The 26,360-nt window shown below is 42.1% G+C and overlaps 1 protein-coding gene across 1 annotated transcript in view; it reads right to left on the minus strand.

Annotated features, from left to right (window-relative positions):
• Positions 1-315: 315 nt before the first annotated feature.
• Positions 316-26,360, minus strand: part of LOC113405158 (beta-galactosidase-like) — a 57,860-nt gene continuing 31,815 nt past the window's right edge. Inside the window, exons 13-18 of the mRNA XM_029914275.1 lie at positions 24,007-24,081; positions 20,953-21,042; positions 18,289-18,402; positions 16,988-17,119; positions 8,340-8,579; positions 316-792 (exon numbers count right to left, since the gene is read on the minus strand). Coding sequence (XP_029770135.1) covers positions 532-792; positions 8,340-8,579; positions 16,988-17,119; positions 18,289-18,402; positions 20,953-21,042; positions 24,007-24,081 — 912 coding nt within the window. The 3' untranslated portion in view covers positions 316-531. The remainder of the gene's footprint in view (positions 793-8,339; positions 8,580-16,987; positions 17,120-18,288; positions 18,403-20,952; positions 21,043-24,006; positions 24,082-26,360) is intronic.

Here is a 26,360-nt window from a genome sequence, read left to right on the forward strand (position 1 = left end):
GCAATAAGCTACTGCAGACTGAAACAGTAGCCACACTAACCAGGTATTTAAGCCTGGAGGAAAACAAGTCAAATCCAAATGGTACTTGGCACACACAAACCCTTTGGATACTTGTTTGTGGAGATTAAATGTTTATAAGCGTGGTAGTGGGGCCACTCAGTTCTTAGCAAGGTAAATTTCTCTAAGTTCACAAGAGATGGTAAAACAACTAATTTAAGAGGTTCCTTTTCATGCACTCACAGTTCCCAAAGCTATCTGTTTACTAAGACTTTGATGTTAAATATTATCTTCCATCTAAGTCAAGTCTCGTGCACAACAACTTACTCTAAGGCTAGAATCTTCACTTTTAAAGGAGACCCTGTATTTAGTATCTCTTGTTAGTAAACAGCTATGCTTTCAGTGCTTTGAAAAAATTTCCACAGTTAAACATACTAATCGATTTTTAACACTGATTTTCCCTGCGAAGAATGTAGGATTTGAGGGTGTGGGGTAGAAAAACAGGAGAAGGTAAGGGGACACATTCCTAAATAATCATAGAGGGTCCAGCCATAAATCTTTAGTGAACAGCTTCCGGGTGTTGTTTTCATACTGCAGTGTTGCATTGATATCAGGTTTGTCTACAAATTCTATGGCACATTTCTGAATGCCACAAGGAGACTGCTCCAGCTCCAACACTGTGATATTGTTCGGTGACGACGAAACGAGGATGTTGCTTGGAACAAATAGGGTCACTTGAGGACCACGAACTGGCCAGTAACGACCGAGGTTAAAGCCATTGATCCAAATTTGTCCCTGCCAAAAGAAAAAAAAAATGTTTTAAGTCAAATAAAAATTATTAAATTAATAGCTTACTTAACCTCTACCATCCTGAGGACAGGAATTGAGCCTTCATGTTTCATACAATGAAACACTATATTTTCACACTATATATTGATCAGGCTAAAATATGCTGGGATTTAAATCCTGATCAAAACATACTTTAAAAACAGGCAAAACAATCATAGTTCCTTGATTAATTAAAAACCGTGTCAACATTTAAAAATGAGATGTTGGAAGAAAATATACCTTTACTAAAAAATGAAGACTTGCACGCCAAGAAAATAAATTAGTAGTATCCATAAAACACCAAAGAGACAGAGAACTACTGTGTCCCAGACCAGTCAATACTACTTGGGAAGCTTGAAAAAGTGACTCTTGGCAAGTTTAACTGGAGACATTTGGGAGCAACAGAATTTCTGGATGTTGCGTTTGTGTCTCACCTGAAGCCATTCTCTGTAGAGCTCTGTGAAGCTCAATATTTTAGTTGTCAGGAGCTTCTGGCAAACCTTCCTTTGGTTTTATTTCAAGAGGGAGCGACATAATGTCCACCCCTCTCCCAGCCCTGAATTTTGCTTTAAGTTTCAGGTTAAAACAAACCTGAAAACAAAATTATATTTGCTTAAAGGTAACTGGTAAAGGGGAGGGGAGGTGACTTGTTGAAAAAGTGCACTGAACAATGGTCTGAGAGTTTTTGTGCAAAAAAAGTAATTTATTCGCAGCTTGTTTCAGCCGTTTCCGACCCTCAAAGTCTCTATGGCAACAGGAGAACTTGATAAATAACATCACGAAAGAGAAACCTGAGCAACTATGAAGAAAAAGGGACAGTTTAGCTAGACTGTTAAACTCTGTTTTCAGTGGGTTTTGTTGTTGTTTGGTTAAAGTCAGGTTCTAGTGACCACCAAGACTTAGGAGAAAAAATAATACTCTTGTTAAAGTTGAAAGACCCAGACCACGTCTGGTAATGCGAGATCTCACACAAGCATCTGAGACATCCAAGAAGCACTCTTGCAAAAAGAGGGATGACTTGACATTGTTGATGTTTCCAACGTAAAAAAAACAAGCTTAAGAAAGCCTTTCAAAAAATTGCATCTTTTAAACACATCATAAAGCAGCAAAAAACACCCCCAAGCTCATTATTTTTAGAAAAATCATCTTAGTCATCTTTAAAATGGTGACGTTTCATACCATTTCAGTGGAATTGTAAACGGAGCCACATTCACTCAAAACTGAACCTCGGTTCATGAACGTTTTGACTGAACTGGACTGTTTTGAGTTCATAACAAAAAGGAAAGTTCCACGTGTTTTTGAGGTTTAACATGCCACACAGCTCCAATCTCTCACGAACGCACTTTCTGTGTTAGTCAGCTACAGGCTCAGAACACTGGGACTTCAATGGACGAGAATTCAACAGGAGCAGGTGAATTAAAGCATCAATTTTTCCCCATATAAAATATCCTTAGCCGTTAAGACTAGGGGGAAAAAACTATGAGATGCATGGCACAAAGGCAGAATGATGACTAAATAAAAGGGTTTCTATAAGGCACTGGGAAGGTAGGACTTTAACAGCATCGTTGTGGCTTCCGAAAAACTTGGGGGACGTGAAATTGCAATTAAAAATGAAAGGTGAGGAAAATGTAGCAAAGTCTCTCAAACATAGATTAGTAGAGTATTAAAAAGAAAATAGTTATATTGCAGTTGTGTTTCTGTAAATTTATTTCAAATCTTTATAAATAAATTATGTCAAATTCATAATTTTTCTCCAAGAGACGGTAAATTCCCAAATGAGGGTGAGTTCAACTTTCCATTTGCCTCTGTGGCCTAGGATCCTATCTTGCTCTGTTTTGCCAAGGTGTTGTTAAACTTCAACCCCAAACATTTTTTTTAATCAAATTAATCTCGTTCTGTGGCTTGTTTTTGCGGTACGTAGGGGGAAAGAAAATATTCTGCCTCAGTGCTTTGCTTCTGTGATCTTTTAGGGTGAAAAATGGCATTAGAATTGCTGTAAGTTACTGTTCCACACACAAGATAAATTCATTACGGTAATGTGAAATATGCTCTAGCTCATTGAGAACTTGTGGGTTGGTGCAGGACTTAGAGGGGGAAATTCTAAGACCTATACAGAAGGTCAGATGAGATTAAAAAAAAAATCATAATGGTCCCTTCTGGTCTTTAAGTCTGACAGTTTACTTCATACAATTTCTTGGAAAATATGAGCTCAAAGGTTAATTTGCAAGGAGCTGTTCTTAAGTTTACAGATCACGTATGCAGCATGGTTATGAAATCCTATGTCCATATATGTCCCCAAATCTACTAATTTATAACATCCATATAGACTAAATAACATGTTATACAAAATAAAAACAGAAGAACCAGCAATTAGAAACAGAAAACTTCCTTTATATGACAAGATAGTTGTTCACAACTCAGCAGTAGTTTCTAGTTCATTATCTAAACTCTGAAACCCCTTTTTTAAGCCATACCATTAAGTTCTGCAACAGACAGGAGCCTCTAAACCACTGTGGTTTTTTTTTAAAAAAAGATACAGCACACTTGATATGCTACAACACAGCAACAACTTAACTTTGCACTCAGTCAATTACAGCCTGTCCAATTTTTTAGGAGTAAATTCAGTACCACTGACAGGTGCTAGATTGACAGTCTTAGACTTTTTAAAAACTTTATCTTTATTATTTTTATATAAAATATTAAAACAATGAAACAAAACATATATAAATACAAGCACAAGATAGAAATAGCATATAAAGAACAAATACAACATTCATGATTTCTAAAATCTGGGGGGAAAAAACAAAAAACAACCTGTAGAGATCATGCAGGGCATCAATTATTAAAGTGACTAAATAGATAAATAAGTGAGAACATAACCTATGAGTGTTGCGGACTAATATATACTAAACTGCAAAAAATATGCAATAGTTTCATGAGTAACCAGACATCCTCATTTTTTTCCAAGCATTTCTATTAGACAGTCATTTTTTCCATTAGTAATAGAGAACTCACTAAGCCAATCTGTGTACGACTGAGGAATTGCAGAGCGCCATTTTCTCAAAACAACTCTTTTGGCAACTAATATAGTTACTGCAATCCATTTCTTAATGTTAGTCTTACACATTTAAAAAACAACAAATGTTCAAGAGTACTGTATGAAAGAAAAAGCCTGCCAGTGTAATGATGACTGACCATGCACAATACTTTGCTATAGCGCAGAGTTGCAACTATCACTCATTTGGAGGGAGGTACTTTTATTTAGTCTTATTTTCATAGCGATTTTAAAATCTCACCTCATGATGAACGATTGCTACTTGTTTTCAATGAAGTTTTAAAATGTTACTCATTCAAACTAAGATTGCCCAATAATGGCTATGAAGTATGCAACAATTTCATAGCAGAAAACTATTTTCCACTTCTACCAATACTGTATCATTTTGAAGGCTCCTGTGGACTTGATAAAAATGTCAGAAAAACCCTTACAGTCCTTCATGAACACATTCACGGTTATGCATATATAGTGTACCATGACATTGTATAGAGCGGGTATGTGGAATTTTTGGCCAGGATACTAATTCCACTGAATTTTCAGGAATCTCTCAAATCACATTAATGTCATTCATGGCAAATACAGAAAGGTTGTGGAACCTACCTAAGAAGCATTAGGTGTTGGAACAGAACCATTTAAAAGTGCCAAACAAAAACCCTGGATCTAAGTTCATCCAAAATTTGAGAGTTAGTAGCTTTTGGAATCCAAACCAGAATTTAGCAATTGGCCTGTGTTTCAATTTGTGGGATAAACAAAAGATCTGGAACCTGTGAATTGCCTGAACTTTGAAGAGTGAAAAATCAAGATCCACATTTTCTTTTATAAAGACACATCATTGTGGTCATTCTGCTTCCTTCTTTGAAAACAAATATCACCCTACATGTCCTTCTCTAGGTGCGAGATTAGCGCCAAATCAGCAATCAGCAACTGGTGTACCTGCATCCCTGCAAACCCCAAGTGTTGCTAAGGAAAGCCATGACTTGCACCATTGCCTGTGTAACCCTCAATCCATGCAAATCACTGCTTTTCTTGACTACAGTTGGGGCTTGGGCTGGTGCAGCTACACAGGTTGCTATGGCTGAATCCCAAGATAGCTGGGGCTTATCCAGTTCAGCATTAGGCATCTCCAGTGCTCCAGTTTCCCCTCTGAGTCACCCACAGGCTTGTAGGTTGCTGCAGTGCTCGCATGCAGGAGTCTTTACTGCATTGCAGCACTGAGGTGACTTAGCTCTCTGGCTAAGTCAGAGTTCACCACTTCCGGAGCATCAAAAATAAAGTCTAGTGGCAACACACAGTCTTCTGCCCTACACTCTTCCAGGTCACAGCAGTTCCCTCCGAGGGTCTTAGGCAATCTTCAGCCCTTCCACCAGGCTCACCTTGCTGCCTCTAATTAATCTTCCCACATCCCACAGTAGCAGCATAGAAGGGGGCCAATGCCCACAGTCTCCTACAGGTTCCATCTTATAATTGGGCTATTTGCCCTTAGTCACTCAAGCTCTAGCCTTGTCCTTCAGTTTTCCCCAGGCCATAGTCCTCCATAAGCCTTCCTTCAGCTTCCCCTGTATATAAACCCGTTTCCCAGGTCTCTCAACTGAATCTTCTCCCAGCAGGCTTCTGCTCCCAGCAGTCTCGCTCCCCAGGCCCTCTGCCTGGGAACTAGGGGGAACCTTCACCCTGCACTTGCTTTCTCCCCACCTCCACTCTCAAAGTGGACTATTGGCACTCCTTATGAACTTTGGATGGTCACTTGACTGCCACCCCCAGGGCTCATTCCCCTCAGCTAGGGAGAAATTCTGGTCTTGTTTACACACAAAACTTGTACTGCTTTAACTATACCAATACAGGTAAAGTGGTACAGAGCTTCGCAACCCAACAGGACCCGACTACAAGTGTGGGGTTCGGGTTGGGCTGGAAACCAGCCCACACTCTCAGGCTCAGGTCAGCTCTGATCACTTCCTCCTGCCTGCGGGGTTGGCACGGTGGTGGCTGCATGCTCTGCTCCTGCCAACCACTGCCACCTAACTGTTCTGTGTGCTGCCAGGGAAGAGGCGCTGCAACTCCTCATCACACTTACTCCGTAGCACACGCCACACAGTCAGGTGGCGGCCAGCAGGAGCAGGCCACGCAGCTGCTGCTGCGTCAACCCTAAGGGCAGGAGGTGTCTGGCGACAGATTGCAGGCCCAGGATGACGCCAAGCCCACACGACAGCACTGGCACAGGTTCGGAGCGGGATGGAGTAACTGTTGGGTTTGGGTCGGGGCTGAAAAGACTTAACCCTTTTGGATCAGGTTTGGCTTGGCTGTGCTTGGGTCGGGTTCAAGTCTGGGTCAGACTTGAAAATTAGGCCTGGGCAGACGTCTAAGGTGGTACAACCCCTCTAGCGTGGATGCAGTTATAGTGGTATAAAGGTGATTATACCAGTATAGCTTATTCCCATAAGGGAAGGGGAATCAGCTGTATTGGTATAAGGCATCTTTATACAGCTACAGCTGCATCCATATTAGGGAGTTGGGTCTGATATAGCTACTTCGATAGTCTAAATATCATATCCAACAAATCGGTACAAACCAACCCAAACCAACTGTGCAGGCCAGGAAGGGCCAAGCCTTGGAACTGGTACACTGGGCCATTCATGTGTCCTGGGATCACTGAACTGCTGTTCCCAGGTACACACAAAGCCAGACTATCTGAAGAGTCCATTTTTTAAAGTGAGGAGCCTGGTCAGGGAGGGGGACATAAAATTGAACTGGGGAGGGAGGGGGAAGAGGATGCTAAACCAATCCAAGTGATTTCCTTGAGAAGATCGATAACTGCTGCATGCCACCAGCTCATATGCCGTTTCAGCTAGATGGGGATTTAAAATGGAGTTCTAAATCGGTATAGAAATTGGGGCTTGTAATCAAAACAAAAAGGGCCCAGCTATGCTATGGGTGCAATTTCCATAAGCACTTAGCATTGGCCTCTTGCACCCCCTGAAGTCAATGTAAATTCTACTACTGGCTTCAATAGAAGCAGAGAGAAGCCAACAGTGAGAGCTGTTGGAAATCCCACCCACTCAGGTTTAACCATGCCAATTTATTTATTTAGCATTTGTGTATTCGCCTAGCCAAGCATTAGCGTTCTTAGTGGCCAAGTGCAGCTCTCGGAGCCCACCACTGAATTTGGTTAGCAGGCACTCCTCAACAATGGGTATCATTGTTCAACCTGCACCGCAGCTTGGACTGTCTCAAAGACCCCAATGGAGCTGGTTGGTTGCACAGAGGCCTTGCCCAGTCTGGAATCAGTTAAGAAGGGCCTGACGACGTGGCAGGTTGAAGTTGGGCAGGCGAGCAGTAGGGTCTGTGATGAGAAACTGATTGGTGGTTGGTGTTAAGCACCAGTCTTCCCACCACAGGGACTCCGCTGTCACATCCTGGCGTGGCAGCCTTGACCACACTGGGTGCCGTGATGAAAGATGTGTAGCTGATGGGCTACAGAGGTCGCCGAACAAGGGAAAGCTTGGATCGGCATGTAACTTATCAAGCAGCTTGCTAGCTGCAATCGGCAACCTGATGTAAGGGGGAGCAATGTGGCTCAGAACTGGAAGCCAGGCCAATGTCCAGTTGTGAGACACGATTAGGGATTTTTGCATTCCAACGGGATTTTTTGTGGGTAGTGAAGGTGGGGCTACAGGTTTTAGAATCATTTAGGCAACCTTGTTACAAGTTAGGTCATGACTGTTCCTGCTGGGACCCTTCCTCTGAGCTAGCAAGTCTCATCTTCTGACTGTCAGAATTGTGTGCTTTGTTAATGAGCAATTTTTAATTTTTTAAAAAAAGCTAAAATCTCCATACAAAGACACTGGATAATTTTCTCCACTCCTCGGCATGAAGAGTTTTTCTAGCACCACTTCAGCAATTATGTCCTTTATTACTTCTGCTCAGCCAGCCTGACTCCACTCTGGCTCAAGAGGCCAACTTCTAGTACCTCACTTTCTCCAGAACAAGCAGCCTTTTAAAAGCCTGTATTCACTTCCCTTCTCCAGAGGGCAGCTCTCTCTCCATCCCCCCAAGAAAAAAAGACCAAAACTGAATGCCATATTCTAAATAGGCCTGACCACACACATCTGTGTCTCCTACTCACTATATCTATAATAGCTGCATACTTACGTGGCACATCATTTGCCTAGCCAACGTCACTGAAGGACTACTTAATATGAGCTTCCCTCAGCTTAGTTTGCTATCCCCAGATTTGTTCAAGATTTAGGTAAATTATATGATCCACAGACTAGTCACTTACAAGATCTCAACATCTCTGAATACCATTTGATATATGTGAGTGACCCTTCAAAACTACCTCACTGTTGTTACCTAGTCCTCCGCCCCTATTAGCGGGCTGTTCTTGACCTTTAACAACAATTTTAAGGTGACTTCAGAATCAGATTCAGGTTTTTCGGTAAACATCTTAGAAAAAGAAACCTACCTTTGTCCAGCCAGGAAACTTGATATAGGTGTCTTGGGGTAAATCGGGGATTCCACTGGGAATAGAAAATCTGCCAGTGTAAAAAGCAGGAGCTGCATCTCTTGAGGGATTACCACCAGATGTTTTTGATTCATCACCTCTGCTATTTAGGCCATGGCCCACCACACTGTCTATGTCTAGGGGGTAGATCTCCCAGTCAATGAGTGTAACTTGGCCAAGAGATAAATTTGACACTAGACCCTGCAAAGAAATTAAAGATGTTAACAAAATCAATAATCTCATCTCATTACAGTTATTTATCTCCAACTGTCCTGAGTACAAAACAGGGAAGAGAAATAAAAACTTGGCTGAACTACAGTAGTCACCAGTATTGCCAACCCCAAGTGTTCAAAACTCATGCGTCAAGTCTCCCAAAATTAAGGATTAGTTTAAAAAAAGCAAAAACCAAACAAAAAAAAACCTTGAAGAAACCCCTCATTTTTATTTGCTTTCTGGGTTTTGAGCCTTTAGGATACACTTGGGTCACATTTTCAAGCTTTTCGCTGCAACCACGGAGGCTAGAAAACTTAGTGTTAAAATCAAGCTGCAATTTTCACAATCACGGGATTCCAGGAATGGGCGCATTAAGGAAATCACAAGAGCTGGCAACACTGAGTCACTCTACATAGTAGTACAGACAGCGTTATTTGCTTCCTACAGAACTACTGTAGCTCGTACACAGTATCACAAAGTCAGGGCTTCAAGGCTCACCCTGAGCCAGCAAAGTACTTATGTATGTGCTTAACTTTAAGCATAGTAGTCCATGTTACTTCAATGAGACTAATGTGCTTAATGTGAAGAATGTTATTAAGTATCATGCTGAAGTGGGACCTAAGTGAGGACACATTTCATACATCAGAGGTAGATTCAGAAGTTTGCTTACAGAAATCAAATCCTTCCCTACCCACAAAAGGTTGTTACAACAGTTTCTATTACAGTATTTGACACTTAGGTCACACCAATAAAACCTTCCCATGCACACAAAGCCGCAGGGTTGAATTTAAATTGATATAGTGAGACAAGTATAACTCCTAACGTAGACACACTTATTCCAGCATAAGAATCGTCTCAGCATAGTTTAAATCCCTTCCCAAGCAACATAAGCTCAACTGAAAAAAAAGCCTCTCTTACACCAGAATAAGAGTGTGTCCACACAGGGGATTATACTGGTAAAGCTTTCCTACGTAGACAAGCCCTTACTCTAATAAACAGTCTGAATTCAAGTCATACGGTATATCTTTGGCCAGGTTTTCTGAACTTGCTTGCCTATATCCATGTTTAGGCACTTAGATAAGGAGTAGTCTGACTTTCAAATGGTGCTAAGATCCCGCAGCTCCTAATGAACATATTGTCTTTTGTTTTTATCAGCACCTTTCTAATATGCATTAAAATAGAGAAGCGAGTTTTCCAGGTAACGTACAGCAAAAGATGTAGGAAGCACATACAACCACACTAGATCTGCTTCCTTCCTTTGTTTCCTTCAGCAACAAGACATATCAGCAAATGCAAAACAGCAGATATTTTGAGCTACTTCCCCAAAATCTAGATACTTAATTCCATTTCACATTGTTAAACCTTAACCAAAAAAGGAAACACAAAAGCTACCTTATTTGCTTTAAAAATGTAGGCCTTTTTGCAAGGTTTGTGGCACAACTCCCTCAAGTTTAGCTTTGAGGACAAAGGTATTTTAAAAAAGACTAGACAGTTAATTTCTCTTAGTTTCCCCAACTGATATTGTATAATTGCCCCTAAACCCTTGCTTACCACAGCAGAGAGAGTCCCCTCTGCAAGAAACAGTATTACACATTTTCCATAGGTATCTGGAAAATCCTAATCTCTTCCCTATGCAAGGATCTCACTTTTCTGCAGCCTCTGGTGCACACACGGGTTTCTTTTCATACCATACATGTCTACTGAACCTGATTTCATTCCTAATATTTAAATGCTGAATCCCAGATTTTTGTGAAAAGCTCAACTCAACCATCACCTATGGAAGCACAACTGGCTCCTCCATAATTCATCTTCTAAACTCCATTTTGTTATCTTATAATCTAGTTCCCAGTAAAAAGGGGTACACATCCCCCAGACTACCAGCACACTTGTTACCCTTCTTGGCAGTCGTGGGCTAAGCGACTCTCACACCCATCAGATAAAGGGTGACGCAAACTGGCAGGGTAGCACAGATGGAACTGGCTCTATTGTTGCCCATGCAACACCTGTTCAGTAGATAAAGAAAGGACTTCAGTCTGCAGGACTCTTAGTCCACCAGCTTCCACAAGCACCACAGATACACATGTGCACACATTTTGCCCAGGCTAGGATTTAAAGGTGTATTGTTAGCTCAATCTAACTAGCAACGTCTAAAACGCAAGACAGGACAAGTAAAATTGTACTTCGGCATGTGCTAAGCTGGTGAAAGCCTGGAGCCTAGGAAACTTACCAGGCACTGAAGTACTGCTTCCTTTCTCCTAATTAGAGTTTTACCAAGGTTAGTTAGATTGGACTAGCTAACAGACTCCAGCACTACATCCTTAAACCACACAAACTTCCAAAACGTATCTCAGAACCGTAAGCACCTTAAGTAACTAGACTCCTTTAGAGGGCTCTTGAAACCAGAGTGGCTGAACTGGAGGAGCTAAAGGAGACAAAAAGAGGTACATACACAAGACTTTCCAGGACACAGTGGAGTGGTCCCACCCACAGTCTGACATTCTCTGTGCTGTTGAGGACGACGAAAGTCTTGAGGAAGAACAATATCAAGCTGGAGTGGAGGGAAATGATCCTATAGTTAGGACACTCCTTCCATATGATGTCATGTTATCCTCTCGTACTGAGAATAACCCTTTGGAGGAGGGGACTCCTGTTCCTAGGAACAGACAGGTAATAGTAAAGGGGGATTCAATTATTAGAAATATAGATAGTTGGGTATGTGATGACTGGGAGAATTGGTTGCTGGATGCAAAGGTTAAAGAACTCAAGACATCTAGACACACTTATGTGCAGTGCTGGGGAACAGCTGGTGGTTGTAGTACCTGTAGGTAGCAATGACATCCGGAAAGCTAGGAAAGAGGTCCTGGAAGGCAAATTTAGGTGTTAGGTAAGAGATTGAAGTCCAGGACCCGCATGGTAGCAGTCTCTGAAACGCTTCTAGTTCGACATGCAGGCCCAGTCAGACAGGCAGAAATGCATGATCTCAATACGTGAATGAGATGATAGTGTTCAGAGCAGGGATTTAGGTTTATTAGGACCTGGGAAACCTTTTGGGAAAGGAAGAACTTGTACAGGAAGGATGGGCTCCACCTAAATCAAAATGGAACCAGATTGCTGGCATGTAAAATTTAAAGGTCACAGAGGAGTTTTTAAACTAAGAGGTGGGGGAAAGCCAACAGTTCGGATAGACACATCCTTTAGGGGAGGATCTATTAACAGGGATTCTCTATGTCCTAGTAAAGAGGAGAGGATAGAAGTTGATAAAGAACAAGTAGAAGATGAAGAGAAACAGTCAAACAAAAAGGAGTTCCATTCAATTACACCATAGGAAGGCAAACAACTAAATGCGGATACATTTTATACGTGCTTTTATACAAATACTAAAAGTCTAAATATTAAGACGTGTGAACTTGAGAGCCTGGTATTAAATGAGGATATTGACATAATAGGCATCACAGAAATATGGTGGAACGATGATAATCAATGGGACATGGTAATACCAGGCACAAATTATATAGGAATGATAGAGTAGGTCATGCTGGTGGGGGAGTGGCACTATAAGCGAAAGAAATCACAGAGTCAAATACTGTAAAAATCTTAAATGAATCAAACAGTATCATAGAATCTCTGTGATAGCTAGTCCATGCTTGAATAATAAGAGTAAAGCAGTATAAATATACTATCGACTATCTGGCCAGGATGGGGACAGTGATTGTGAAATACTCAGACAGATTAGAGAGGCTACAGAAATAGAAATCACAGTAGTATTGGGGGATTTCAGCTATCCCCATATTGACTGGGTAACATGTCACCTCAGCACAGGATGCAGAAATAAAATTTCTAGACACCATAAATGATTGCTTCTTGGAGCAGCTAGTCCTGGAACCCACAAGGGGAGAGAAAGTCCTTGATTTAGTCCTAAGTGGAGCACAGGATCTGGTCCAAGAGGTGAATATAGCTGAACAGCTCAGTAATAGTGACCATAATGTAATTAAATTTAACGTCCTTGTAGGGAGCAAAATACCACAGAAACTCACCACAGTAGCTTTTAACTTCAGAAAGGGGAACTACACAAAAATGAGGAAGCTAGGTAAGTGGAAATTAAAAGGAACAGTCACAAAAGTGAAATGCCTGCAAGCTGCATGGAAACTTTTTAAAAACACCATCATAGCTATATGTATACCCCAAATTAAAAAAACAACAGCAGCAAGATGACCAAAAAAATGCCACCATGGCTAAATAACAGAGCAAAAGAAGCAGTTAAAGACAAAAAGATGTCCTTTAAAAGTTGGAAGTCAAATCCTACTGAAGAAAATAGAAAGGAGCATAAACTCTGCAAGTCAAGTGTAAAAGCATAATTACACAGGCCAAAAAAGAATTTGAAGAGCACTAGCAAAAGACACAAAAATTAACAACAATTTTTTTTTTTAAAGTACATCAGAAACAGGAAACCTCCCAATCAGTGGGGCCACTGGACAATTGAGGTGCTAAAGGAGCACACAAGGAGGATAAGGCCATTGACGAGAAGCTAAATGAATTCTTTGCATCAGTCTTCACTGCAGAGGATGTGAAGGAGATTCCTACAACTGAGCCCTTCTTTTTAGGTGACAAATCTGAGGAACTGTCCCAAATTGAGGTGTCAATAGAAAAAGTTTTGGAACAAAATGATAAATTAAACAGTAGTAAGTCACCAGGACAAGATGGTATTCATCCAAGAGTTCCGAAGGAACTCAGATATGAAACTGCAGAACTACTAATTGTGTTATGTAACCTCTCTCTTAAATCAGCCTCTGTACCATATGACTGGCAGATAACTAAAGTAATGCTGATTTTTTAAAAAGGCTCCAGAGGTGATCCTGGCAATTACAGGCAAGTAAATTTTACTTCAGTATCAGACAAATTGGTTGAAACTATAGTAAAGAACAGACTTATCAGACACATAGATAATAATATATGGAGAGATACCTATCTCATAGAACTGGAAGGGACTCTGAAAGGTCATTGAGTCCAGCCCCCTGCCTTCACTAGCAGGACCAAGTACTGATTTTGCCCCAGATCCCTAAGTGGCCCCTTCAAGGATTGAACTCACAACCCTGGGTTTAGCAGGCCAATGCTCAAACCACTGAGCTATCCCTCCCCCATCCCATGAAGATGATATGTCAGGGAAGAGTCAACACAGCTTTTGTAAAGGAAAATCATGCCTCACCAATCTATTAGAATTCTCTAAGGATGTCAATAATCTTGTGGACAAGGACGATCCTATTGATAAAGTGTACTTGGACTTTCAGAGAGCCTTTCACAAGGTCCCTCACCAAAGGCACTTAAGCAAAGGAAGCAATCATGGGATAAAAGGGAAGGTCCTCTCATGGTTCAGTAACTGGTTGAAAATAAGGAAACAAGGGGTAGGAATAAATGGTCAGTTTTCACAGTAGAGAAAGGTAAATAGCAGGATCCCTCAAGTACCTGTACTGGGACCAGTGTTGTTCAACATATTCATAATGATCTGGAAAAGGAGTAAATAGTGAAGTGGCAAAATTAGCAGATGATACAAAATGACGCAAGATAGTTAAGTCCATAACTGACTGGGAAGAGTTACAAAGGGATCTCACAAAACTGGGTGACTGGGCAACAAAATGGGAGATGAAATTCAATGTGGATAAATGCAAAGGAATGCACATTGGAAAACACAATCCCAACTACACATATAAAATGATGGGGTCTATATTAGCTGTTACCACTCAAGAAAGACATCTGGGAGTTATTGTGGACAGTTATCTGAAAACATCCACTCAATGTGCAGCGCCAATCAAAAAAACTAACAGAATGTTAAGGACCAAGATAGAGAAGACAAGACAGAAAATATCATAATGCCCACACTTTGAATACCGCATGTAGTTCTGATCATCACATCTCAAAAAATGTATATTAGAATTGGGAAAAGTACAGAGAAAGGCAACAGAAATTATAAGGGGTATGGAACAGCTTCCATACAAGGAGAGATTAATAAGACTGGGACTGTTCAGCTTAGAAAAGAGATGGCTAAGGAGGGATATGCTAGAGGTCTATAAAATTATGACTAGTGTGGATAGAGTGAATAAGGAAGTGTCATTTATTCCTTCCCATAACACAAGAACCCGGGGTCACCCAATGAAATTAACAAGCATCAGGTTTAAAATAAACATAAGGAAGTACTTCTTCACAAAACACACAGTCAGCCTATGCAACTTATTGCCAGGGGATGTTGTGAAGGTCAAAACTATAACTGGGTTCAGAAAAGAATTAGGCAAGTTCCTGGAAGATAGGTCTGTCAATAGCTATTAGCCAAAATAGTCAGGGATGCAACCTCACACTCTGACCGACCCTAAACCTCTGACTGCCAGATATTGGGACTGGACCACTCGATAACTGCCCTGTTCTGTTCATCCCCTCTAAAGCATCTGGCACCGGTCACTGTTGGAAGACAGGATACTGGGCTAGGTGATGACTGGTCTTACCCAGTATGGCCATTCTGATGTTCTTATGTTAAACCCAAATCTGGTTTAAATCCTTTTGCTCTGCATTATCACCATTATCAGATCATTCTTTTCACTGTCTATCTAGGTTATAATTTGCATCTCACCATCCTGGAAGACAACATCAAACTCTTAGTCAGGATTCCATAAAATATCCACTGCCTAATATAACTGAAGACAGTGAGCAACATCCGCTAGATGCGGTACATTGACAAGTCTCAGATGTTCTTTGGATAGACATTTAGAGAGCAGTCTACCAAAGCAAGTCAAGAAAGACATTTTATTTTTATTTATTTTCATGTATTTAAAAAATCTACTTCCTCCTTCTGCACACATGCCTTTGCTGAGTAACCACGTAATCTCATTGCTGTGGCACCTTCTCTTCCTCTAGCCTTTCTCTAGCGGTTTGCTTTTGCCCTCACATCTAAATTGGGCTGTAAGTCTTTGCCAAAATCTTAGCAGCACTGTGAGGTGCCTAGCTTACCTGTGGGGAGGGGCTGCAAAAAAGACAAGATCTTGATATAAATGGTCAGGATTACCTGATGCCACAAGTAGGGCTACGGAAACCCCATTTTAATGGCCAAATGGTCAACTCCTGAAGCAGACTTGAGATGAAATTAGTTTTCTTCCAAAAGTCATGCTCATGCCAGCGAAGCATCACTAATCTGACTGCAATCGCCGTAATCCTGCCAAACAGCCGTGCAAGCCTCCACACAATGCAGCTCTTCTAAAGAACTTCCATCTTGGCTTGTAGCAGTCCCATTTCAGACTTTGGTCTCTCCCAAGTAGTGATGGCCAGTTGTGTCACACTGTACTATAGATTTTTGGTATGGGTAAATATGCCACTAGGGAGCACCAAATTCAGACTCTTGAAACCCACTGTAATCTGCATTTGAACCTAGCTCTCCAGAAAAGGATTAAAGTCTGAACCACTGCACCTCCAAACCCAAGCTACCCACATTTTTGCATCTCCAATAGTTATTCTTGCAGTTTGAGCCACAGATTCCCTTCGACGGGCAAAGTGGGTTCCTGGCCACTGCTCCATTGTTATTTGTATTCCAGTAGTAACCAGAGACAATCAGTGATCAGGGCCCTATTGTGCTAAGCACAATACAAACATAAAAAAGGTAGTCCATTCAATACAGCACAAACATAACAAAAAGGTGGTCCTGTCACTACTTCTCCCCCATCTGTAACAGAAGTCAACACCAAGCTTGATACTCACCAAAATTCATATGACAGCACTTCCCCCGGTTCATGTTAATACAGTGTTGGGACATTACTAATGATGAATTACAGTTCAGAAGTGTGCTTTAGATAAGCACCCAGAGGTTCTGAGATTTATAACCAAGCCTTATCTCATCTGCTCAAACCTGGACTGGAAATTTGGCAAGATAAAGCATTTGCATGAGGGATCCTTCTTCCAGGGATGCTGAAAAATGCTGCAAGAGTGCAGCACTTGCAACTGAACCAAGACATGTATGGACATTCAAAAGTACTAATTTTATATATAAAATCTGAATTTGCAAACTCCAGTGAGCTTGAGTTCTAAATGACGTTTCAGCTGTTTTGAATTCATTTGAACTGGTTGATGCATCCTTAGATGATACATCAGAAGACTCAACACCTCTTGAGAGCCCTGTGGGTGATATAAAACCACCAAAAGTTAAAGGGTGTCTGCTTTTAATGCCACTTTGACCTCAATGAGAGCAGGACTCATAAGAAAAGTATTAGTTGTATTCTGAGTTAGGTAGAGTTGCACCAGCATATTCCCGAACCCTTTGCTCTTACTATTGCATTAAGATTTTCTTCTACCAATAGAAGAAAAGCTGATCTCTGGTGTGCTTTGACAAGTTTAATTGTATAATCATTAGTGACTAAATTTACCTTAAAGTCATTGTTGTATCTACCATAGTTTACTCGACCCATGTTTTCTACCAACACATCCAGATTTGATCCAGCCTTCCCGGTTATATTTATCGTGTATGATTTGCCTCTTTCAAGGACTCCCTGAGGAACCTGTAAGCATAACACCAAAAGGAGAAAATAACATAAGGCTCAAACAGAGGACAAAACACAGGCTATTACACTGGATTACTCATTTTTGAGGCTTACCGGCTTGTACAGAGGAAAATATCCCCCTGCTGCCCTGCTCAACTCAACCCCCACAACTATCATTTAAATTGGTCAGTAAGATATTCAGCTAAGTAGTGTTTCAGTTATTCAAATAATGGAAAATTATCAGTTTCCTCAAAAGTGTGGTACACTTCGTTCACTAATTCTATTGGTTTTGAAATTTCAAAGCTCTGCAAGGCTTTTCATTCCTAAAAAACTCAACGAGTTGTGAAGGTTTGTTCAGATGACTGAAAACAGTTTGCACACTTTATAGGTGAAAATATGACTCATTCTCAGATTAAGCTCTGATGCATTTTTTTTTTTGTAAAAACACTTCAAGATTCTGAATAGAAAACCAAACAATAGTTTGGTTTTGCCAATAGAGACTACTGTTTACTATACAATACATCCTTGATGTATTATATAGAAAACAGGGTTCGTTAAAGAAATATTAATGCAATATGTTGGAATAAAGAATGAAAGCTAGGCTTTGACAGTCCATAAATTGACTTTTCTCCTTATTGAGCAGGAACAAAGCTGTGCTGTACACAGTTCAAGGAGGAAAGCGGGGGAGGAATCTACATCCTGTAAAAAAAAATTTTTTTTAAATTTGTGGTCAATAACCCAATGTCACAAGAAAAGATGTAGACTCAAGTTTCCTGCAATAATCAATTGAAACAATCTGCAGGAGCTGATCAAATATAGTCAACTTCTGATTTGTATCAAACCAGTAGTAAGCGAGCCCAGTTTATAGATTTTTTTTTTTCTACTCGTACGAAGACCATAGACCAATTTTCAATTGTCTTGATACTAATGGTAAGACTTTCAAGCTGACCATAGAAATGGTGTGTACAGATTAGAATATTTCAAAAGCTTTAGTAAAGTGTAGAATGTACCAGCTGTATGATCCCTTTCTTTCTCTTTACGTTTCATATTAAATTAAATAAACTAAACTGTATCTGTGTACATGGGGGAAAAAAGCCACAAAGTACACAATACAATTATTAATCATAGCTACCCAAAGAAGGCAAGTGACAGACATGGATATCAGTAGTTGTAAGGTCAATATTTACCCCATCTACAGAGACATAGGCACGGTCGTGGACTCCGTTTAAAGGCGAAAAGAGTGGTGTTGGCTCACTACAATTTTTTGGCAGGGTAGTCCTGTACAGCACAAACCCAAAATACTAGAAGAAAACAATTAGAGAACCAAGTTATTCTGAAGCTACACTTGAGGCCACACAATGGAAACCAGTAACCAGAATTTCTGCCTACACATTAGAAGAGTAATTTCAACTTTCATACCCTGTCTGGAGCGATAATCACAAATGATTTCATATATCCTGGTTAAAATCTTGCCAAGTGATTTCCATCTTTAATACTCAATGTAAATTTCATAAAGTTTCCTACACATATTTACATAACCTTAAAGATAAAGGTCTCAGTTAAGACTTCTCCTCCTCTGCACCTCAACAAGATTAAAGGGTCATGAACTGAATCCACTGATTTTTATCCATTTTTAGTGAACTACTGACAACCGGAAAAAACGTAGCAACTGAAGCTTAGGTAACAAGCTAAAAGACTGCACTCTACAACCAAAAACTGATGCCAGTACTGCCTGTATAGGAGAACCAGCTGCTATGTTACTGGAACAATTAGGAATATTTTCATGTGAAATATTGCCATCAGGAGACAGTAAGATCAGAGCTGCTGGATTTGTTCCTGTAACAAATGAAACAAACACATTGAAACCATTCTGTTTTTCCCCAGTAACATTAACATAACACCACAGTCTGACATGAATTGGATTTTAACTTGGTTCCCAGCCTCTGGGGCAAGAAGAGGTGGGAGCACGGCAGTTCCAGCTAGGGTGACCAGATGTCCTGATTTTATAGGGAGAGTCCCGACATTTGGGGCTTTTTCTTATATAGGTGCCTATTACCCATCACCCCCGAACCGATTTTTCACACTTGCTATCTGGTCACCCTACTTCCAGCCAGTCACATGTGACCACGAATGCATTCAACCAGCAGCACAGATGGTAGGAAAAAACAAAACAGAGGGAGGCTGTGACCATTATGGGCCGCCCCTTCTCCTGACATCTCTGAGGTCCCCATGAGACCAAGGCAGGTGACAGGGTGTAACAGCTGCAAAGACCAGCAGAGTGTGGAGAAGAGGAGCAATGCATAGAGGGTGAGCTGCTTGAAACATGACCCGATGAGCAGGGATGCTGAAACCAGGGGGCTGAGTGGTCAGGGCCTCCTTTTAAACCGCCTGCCTAGTTTTTTTTTTTTTTTAATGGAGGTATCCCATCTCCTAGAACTGGAAGGGACCTTGAAAGGTCATCGAGTCCAGCCCCCTGCCTTCACTAGCAGGACAAAGTACTGATTTTGCCCCAGATCCCCAAGTGGCCCCCTCAAGGATTGAACTCACAACCCTGGGTTTAGCAGGCCAATGCTCAAACCACTGAGCTATCCCTCCCCCCATAGGGTCTTTCAGCAGCTGACTAGAGTGCCTGCTCTCTGCTCCCACAGAAGCACACAAGTAGCAGGACAGCTCCTGAGCCTCTCTCCCCCGGCTGGATCCTTCTGGTATGTGCAAGTAGAGGCAGAGAAGGAAAGCCATCCAGCTTACCGGCCGGTAGTTCTGCTTTGGCCAGGGCAGATCTGGGTTTTGAACCCAGCCCAGCTAACGTTCAGAATTGGGTTTTGAACCCATCCCATCCAGTGTCCTGGGACTACGGGGCAGGTAGCTGCTCAGCAGTCCCGCCCACCACACGTTTCCTAGTGGTTGCTTCTTTCAGCTGCAGGCAACTGGCTCCTAATCTGTACTTAGCTCAGCAGCGGGGGTGATCTGGGAGCCAGATGCATGCAGTGGAAAGGTGGGGCCACTGAGCAGCCAGGAGGGGAACAGAAAAGAAGTCGGGAGAAGGGGCAAAAGATGTGGGGAGAGGAGGAGGAGGAAGCCACGGCAAGAAGAGGAAGATGGGAGCAAGATGCTTTTTCAAGGGGTATTTTTCTAAATCAGCCAGTGGTGTAGAGGCCCCTTGGTGGATGGGATGTGTGCACTCTGATGAGTTCTGGGTGACTACTCTCTACCTTCTTCTACCTACATTCTGAAGAGGAAAGGAAGTAAAAATAAACAAGATCCCCACAAAACATCAACCTTGTGACCCCCCACCCCCATCCCCACAGATCCCCTGCCCTGTTTATCAAGAGAATTGTCCCTGGCAGATGTTTTGACACATCACCAACTATATACCAGAGAGAAAGAAAGAACAGACAGACCAAGGAAAAAGAGTAGGGAAAATCTGGAAAACAGGGAGGAACAAGGTGGAAGGGATCTTTGAAACCTAGTGCTTCACAGAGAGACTATAAAGGGGGAGAAAGAGCAAGAGAAATGGAGGAAGATAGTGAGGATGAATAAAAAGTGGAAAGCAGAGATAACAAAAATACATAAAAAGGGAGAGAGAAAATGAGCCAAAAAACCCCGGGTGAGATTCAGCAGTGATGCCAAAAATATGGTGGCCGCAGGAACGAATGGCGTCACAAATGGGGAGGGGACTCCAACCCAAGGAACCTGGGAACAACTACTGTAAGAAGTACAACACTGCAAGATTTAAAGGACCGAGTTCAGACATGGTTTAAGACCTTTCACCCCAATGCAGTGATATCAAGGCTGAATTTCATGTAAGATTTGGAAAATGATCACTTAGTAGTTACATGAGAAAGTCTTACCTGCTGCAGCTGAACAAAGGTTAAGGGGTAAGTGCTTCTTATTGGCCCAGAGGGTGACAGGTCATTAAGAAGCTCTGCTACTGTGCCTAGCTGCAATGCAGAAAAAGCAGATTTAGACTGGTCATAAAATTCAATGTTTAATTAGTAGCTAAATAAGACAAGACAACAATATGGTCCAAATTCTGCTCTCAGTTACTCTGGTGTAAATCTGATGTAACTACTGACTTCCAATGAATTACTCCAAATTTATTATCTGAGTAGCTCGGAGCAGAATTTGGCTCTGTCAAATATCATCTAAGAGGACTTTTAAAATAACTGAACCCACATTTATTTTTGAAGCAGTAAGGCCCCAATCCAGCAAGATGTTTAGGCACAAGTTGAAATTTAAGCATGTAATCAGTCCACAGACTTTAGTAAGACAATGCACAAGCTTAAAGTTAAACATGTGCTTAAGTCCCTTTTCTGAATCGGTCCAACAGGCACAAATATACTGCAGGTTAACATACCTATGATGCCCTCTGATCTCTTTTTGAGATGATAAAAGCTCTCTTTCAGACTATGTTTCTCTCTCAACATTTGATGTGGATTCTATTTATTAGTCAGGATGCACACAATATGCATAATATCCTCTCTGGGCTCAAAGGTTCAAGTGTTTGGGTGTTTTTTAAATAAGAGCATCAGAATTTTAGTCTATTTTACATAAGTGTCTCCACGGGCCCAGCGTAAATTGTACATTGGTGATTCCAAATATTTTCCAAAGTCAGTATTTGCTTTCAAGTAATGTTGCAGAAAAGCCACTACAAAAAGTGGCACTTAAAATGCTGTAGAATTCGATATATATTTTATACACATTCACAGTAAAAAGAAAACAATGAAATGCTGGGTGTTTCAAAATAACAAAAGAGCAAGCTTTTGGACAGGCACATTCAAAAATGAGAAGTGCTGCAACATTAAAAACAAACATCAACATGATGTATGCAATCGTTTCTACACGTGCTTATAGGATAACATGAATCATCTATTCACATGCAATCATTGATTTTGTACATAAAAATAGAGTGACTACTCAAAAGACAGTAGTCTGGATATAAGTGGGCTATTCATGCAATAATCTTTTAAAATTTACCAGTTCTATGGCATGCACATGACCATGGTAATGGAGTGCTTCCCAAAATTATCCAGTGTACACAAAGGAAGGTTATTTCTCTTCCCTCCAGCAAGCAGGGAGTGGACTCTTTTGGAGGAGGAGAGAAGTGGGAGGAACATGGCTTATTGTGGTACGGCCAGGTCAAAGTAGTGGGTTTTGTATTTTGCTTTGACCGTGCTGAGGTTCATGGTCCATGCCAACCTCTTTGTGCAAGAAATCCAGATTAATGTATTAGTCACCTAGAAAGCTAGGTCTTCTGCACACAAGTTTGATTCTTGAGGTTGACAGTTCATCGTTCCAGTGGCAAGTAGCTGTTGTTGGAGATCATAATCAAGCAGAGAGATGATCCCTCAGGCAATCTCGGCTAATATACAGTATATGGATACAGCATGTGGAGTAACTGGCCAATTAAAAATCCTGTGGCCTGATTCTCAGAGATGCCATGGATCTGCACCTCCCATTTATGTCACCAGAAGCTGTGGATGTTAGGGATGTAAATATCGTTTAAAAAGTTAACCGGTTAAACGATTAAAATTATATTGTTTAACAGAGCACAGGGCTGGGACTGCTCCTGCAATCAGCGGGTGCGGCCCGGGGCCGCTGCTGGGGTCAGTGTGGCCTGGGGTCGCTGGTCCACCGGTGCGGCCGCTGCTCCCACCGGACGGGCTGGCGTTGGCCAGCCAGCAGGCCACGGGGCTGCTCCGGCCAGCGAGGCTGGGGCTGGGGCTGCTCCAGCCCGCCCAGGATGTACACATAGCTATGTGTAATTTTACTCACTATCGAATATATACTAGCTCAGAGAAACCTTATAAGGCAGCCTCTCGGACCACCCAAAAGTATGCTTAGACAGAGGGGGCAGTTCTGCTTCACCTTGACTGGATAGTCATTTCTGTGAGAAATTTCACTTCTGTAGACCACTTGAGCTGGATGACTTAAGACAGGCTGTGCTGTATTATCTGTTATCAGTACTGAATGTTGCAACACTTCATATGCCATAGCAAAATGGGTCAGGCTTATCAATCAAAAATGCTGTCTGCCCAAAACTAAAGAATTACAGAACACCATCCAAAACTTATGAATTATACTACATCCAACTTACCAACTCCTCCAAACAAACAAAAACGTCCTTTATAGCATATAGAGTATTTATTTGCAAAACACAGCACCTCCTCTCTTCCCGTCCTTCTCTTTCCTTTCAATCCACCAGCAGTTAAAGCAGCCTCTCATTAAACTTTTCTCTTCAGCAGGCTGTGAAATAAACCCCAAGGGCTTACCCAAACTTTGAGTTATCCAAAGGCTGGATAACTAGAGCTATACAAATATCACTCATTTTAGTGAGATTTAACACATAGCACAGTGTATGTTATAAACATTGCATTTTATTTACAAGTCATGTACACTGACATATTTCCTTTTGGTGTAATAGGGTAAGGTAAACGTTAGTAATTGGTGGAGGTAATTTTGAGACCAGAGTCAAAATGCTTGTCAAACTGAATAAACCCCATTTTACACAGCTAATTTTGGCAAAGCAGTGTTAGTCCTATGGCTTAGCACTTCCATAGTGCTTTTCATCTGCAGATCTCAAAGAGGTTAACAAAATTATCATCCTCCCATTTTACAGAAGGGGAAACTGAGGTAGAGGTTAACTGATTTACTCAAAGTCAGACAGCAAGAAAATGGCTGAGCCAGGAAGAGAAGTCAGAACTCCTGTCACCTAGTCCCATGCCCTATATCTGTCTCTCCTCAAGAGGGTTAAGAAGCCTTTTATCTCTGAGTTTCTATTCTCTCCTCTCTGCTCCTTTATATAGTGCCTGTAGATGGACATTCCAACTTTATAAAAACATTCCTTACAAAGAAACAAGTATACAAGCACAGATAGACCTACAGGGTAACAAATGAACATTTACCTTCTCCATTGTCACTCGCCCATATGCATATTTGGGTGTTGTTGGCGGGATAGGGCCCTCAGGTAAGTGATTATACTAGGAAAGTAAGAGAGACCAAATGAAACTTTAATATGAAACATATTTTAACCAAATTCTCATCTAAGGGTACGTCTTCTCTTTAGACCTCAACCCAGAGCCCCCCCCACACCCTGAACTCCTCATTTCTGGCCGCACCCCCTGCTGGAGCCCACACCCCCTCCTGCACTCCAACCCCCTGAGCCAGCCCGGTGAAAATGAGCGAGTGAGGGTGGGAAGAGCAAGTGACAGAGGGAGGGGAGATGGAGTGAGCAGGGGTGGCGCCTAGGAGCCAGAGGGGGGGATATGCTGCTGCTTCTGGGAGCCGCAGGGAGACTGCCTTAGCCCTGCTGCGCTGCCGAGCGGACTTTTAAACAGCCCGGTCAGCAGTGCTGACCGGAGCCGCCAGGGTCCCTTTTCAAACGGGTGTTCCAGGTGAAAACCAGACACCAGGCAACCCTAGTTGGTATAGGGTGGGCATAAGAGGAAGTTACTCATCTTGTGCAGTAACGATGGTTCTTCAAGATGTGTCCCCCTATGGGTGCTCCACTATAGGTGTGTGTCCCTGCGCTTCTGATCAGAGATTTGTGTAGCAATGTCCGTTCGGCCCACACATACACTCCCCCACCCCGTGCTCTGCCTTATAGAATCATAGAATATCAGGGTTGGAAGGGATCTCAGGAGGTCATCTAGTCCAACCCCCTGCTCAAAGCAGGACCAATTCCTAACTAAATCATCCCAGCCAGGGCTTTGTCAAGCCTGACCTTAAAAACCTCTAAGGAAGGAGATTCCACCACCTCCCTAGGTAACCCATTCCAGTGCTTCACCACCCTCCTAGTGAAAAATTAGCCTCGAGGCTAATTAGCGTTGAACGGGTGAACCACCCTCAGTTCCTTCTCTATCACAAAGCCTCTGTTGAGAACTCCAAAAGTAGAGGGGAGGAGGGTGGGTTGTGGAGCACCTATAGGGACACACATCTTGAAGAACCATCATTACTGCACAGTGTGAATAACTTCCTTTTCTTCTTCAAGTAGTGTCCCAAGAAGTGCTCCACTGTAGGTGACTCCCAAGCAGTATCCCAGATGGGAGGTTGGGGCTTTGGAATCAAGTCTGTTATGGATGATAACACTGCGTAGCTGAAGTTAGCATTGGAAGCAGAGTTCCCAGTAACCATGTAGTGTTCTGCAGTGGTATGCACGGATGCCCAGGTGGCTGCTCTGCAGATTTCCGAGATAGGGACATTTTTGAGGAAGGCGACCGAGGAGGAAACCGACCTCGTGAAGTGTGTGCGGATTAAAGATGGAGGTACTACACTGCAAACCTCATAGTAGTGTTTGATACAGTTCGAGACCCATTTGGAGAGTCTTTGGGACGATAATGCTGCGCCTTTAGACCTATTTGGAATGGAAAGGAAGAGCTTAGGAGATTTCCTAAAAGCATTCATCCTGTACAGGTAGAAGGCCAGGGCTCTCCTAACATCTAGAGTGTGAAGTATGGCCTCTCCGTTATTGCAGCGAGGCTTAGGATAAAAGGTTGGGAGGTGAATCGGTTGGTTCATATGAAAAGATGAGGTCGCCTTGGGTATGAACTTTGGGTGCAGCCTGAGAGTAGCCCTGTTGTGAAAAAAAGACTGTAAAAGGGGGGCGCGCCATCAGTGCTGCTATCTCCCCATTTCTCCTCACCGAGGTGATTGTGATCAGAAATGCTGTCTTCATTGACAAGTGTGTAAGCGAACAAGTGGCCACAGGTTCAACGGGTGGTCTAGTTAGGCTCTTTAAAACTAAGTTCAGGTCCCATGTTGAGATGGGATGTCTGGGTTGGGGAAAAGAGGTTTGCTATGCCCTGGAGGTATCTCTTTGTAGCTGGGTGTGAGAAAACTGAGTATCCCTCTATTGGTTGATGGAAAACCACTGTGGCTGCCAGGCACACTTCGAGCGAACTGAGAGATAGACTACATACTCAAGATGTCAGGGTTAAAACCACAGGGAGAGTAACAGATGCCAGGATAATCTGCCTGGAATTGCACCAAACTTGAGACTGGTCCACTTTTTCAGGTAAGTACGACTGGCAGTCAATTTCTTACTGTATAGTAACACTTTCTGTACCTCAGAGCAGAAGCTCTCTATGTATTGGAACCATGAAGGAGCCAGGCCTTTAGCTGGAGTATCCGCAGGTTGGTATGGAGAGCGCATCCTTCATTCTGCAAGAGGCGGTAAGGAGTGGGTTGAAGAGGGATTGGTGGACACGCCGGCAGCTGTGACAGCGATGGGTATCACATCAGTCTTGGCCAGTTGGAAGCA

The sequence above is a fragment of the Terrapene carolina genome, unplaced genomic scaffold, assembly GCF_002925995.2.
Source record: "Terrapene carolina triunguis isolate 2854851 unplaced genomic scaffold, T_m_triunguis-2.0 Scaffold34029, whole genome shotgun sequence".
Classification (NCBI taxonomy): Eukaryota; Metazoa; Chordata; order Testudines; family Emydidae; genus Terrapene; species Terrapene triunguis.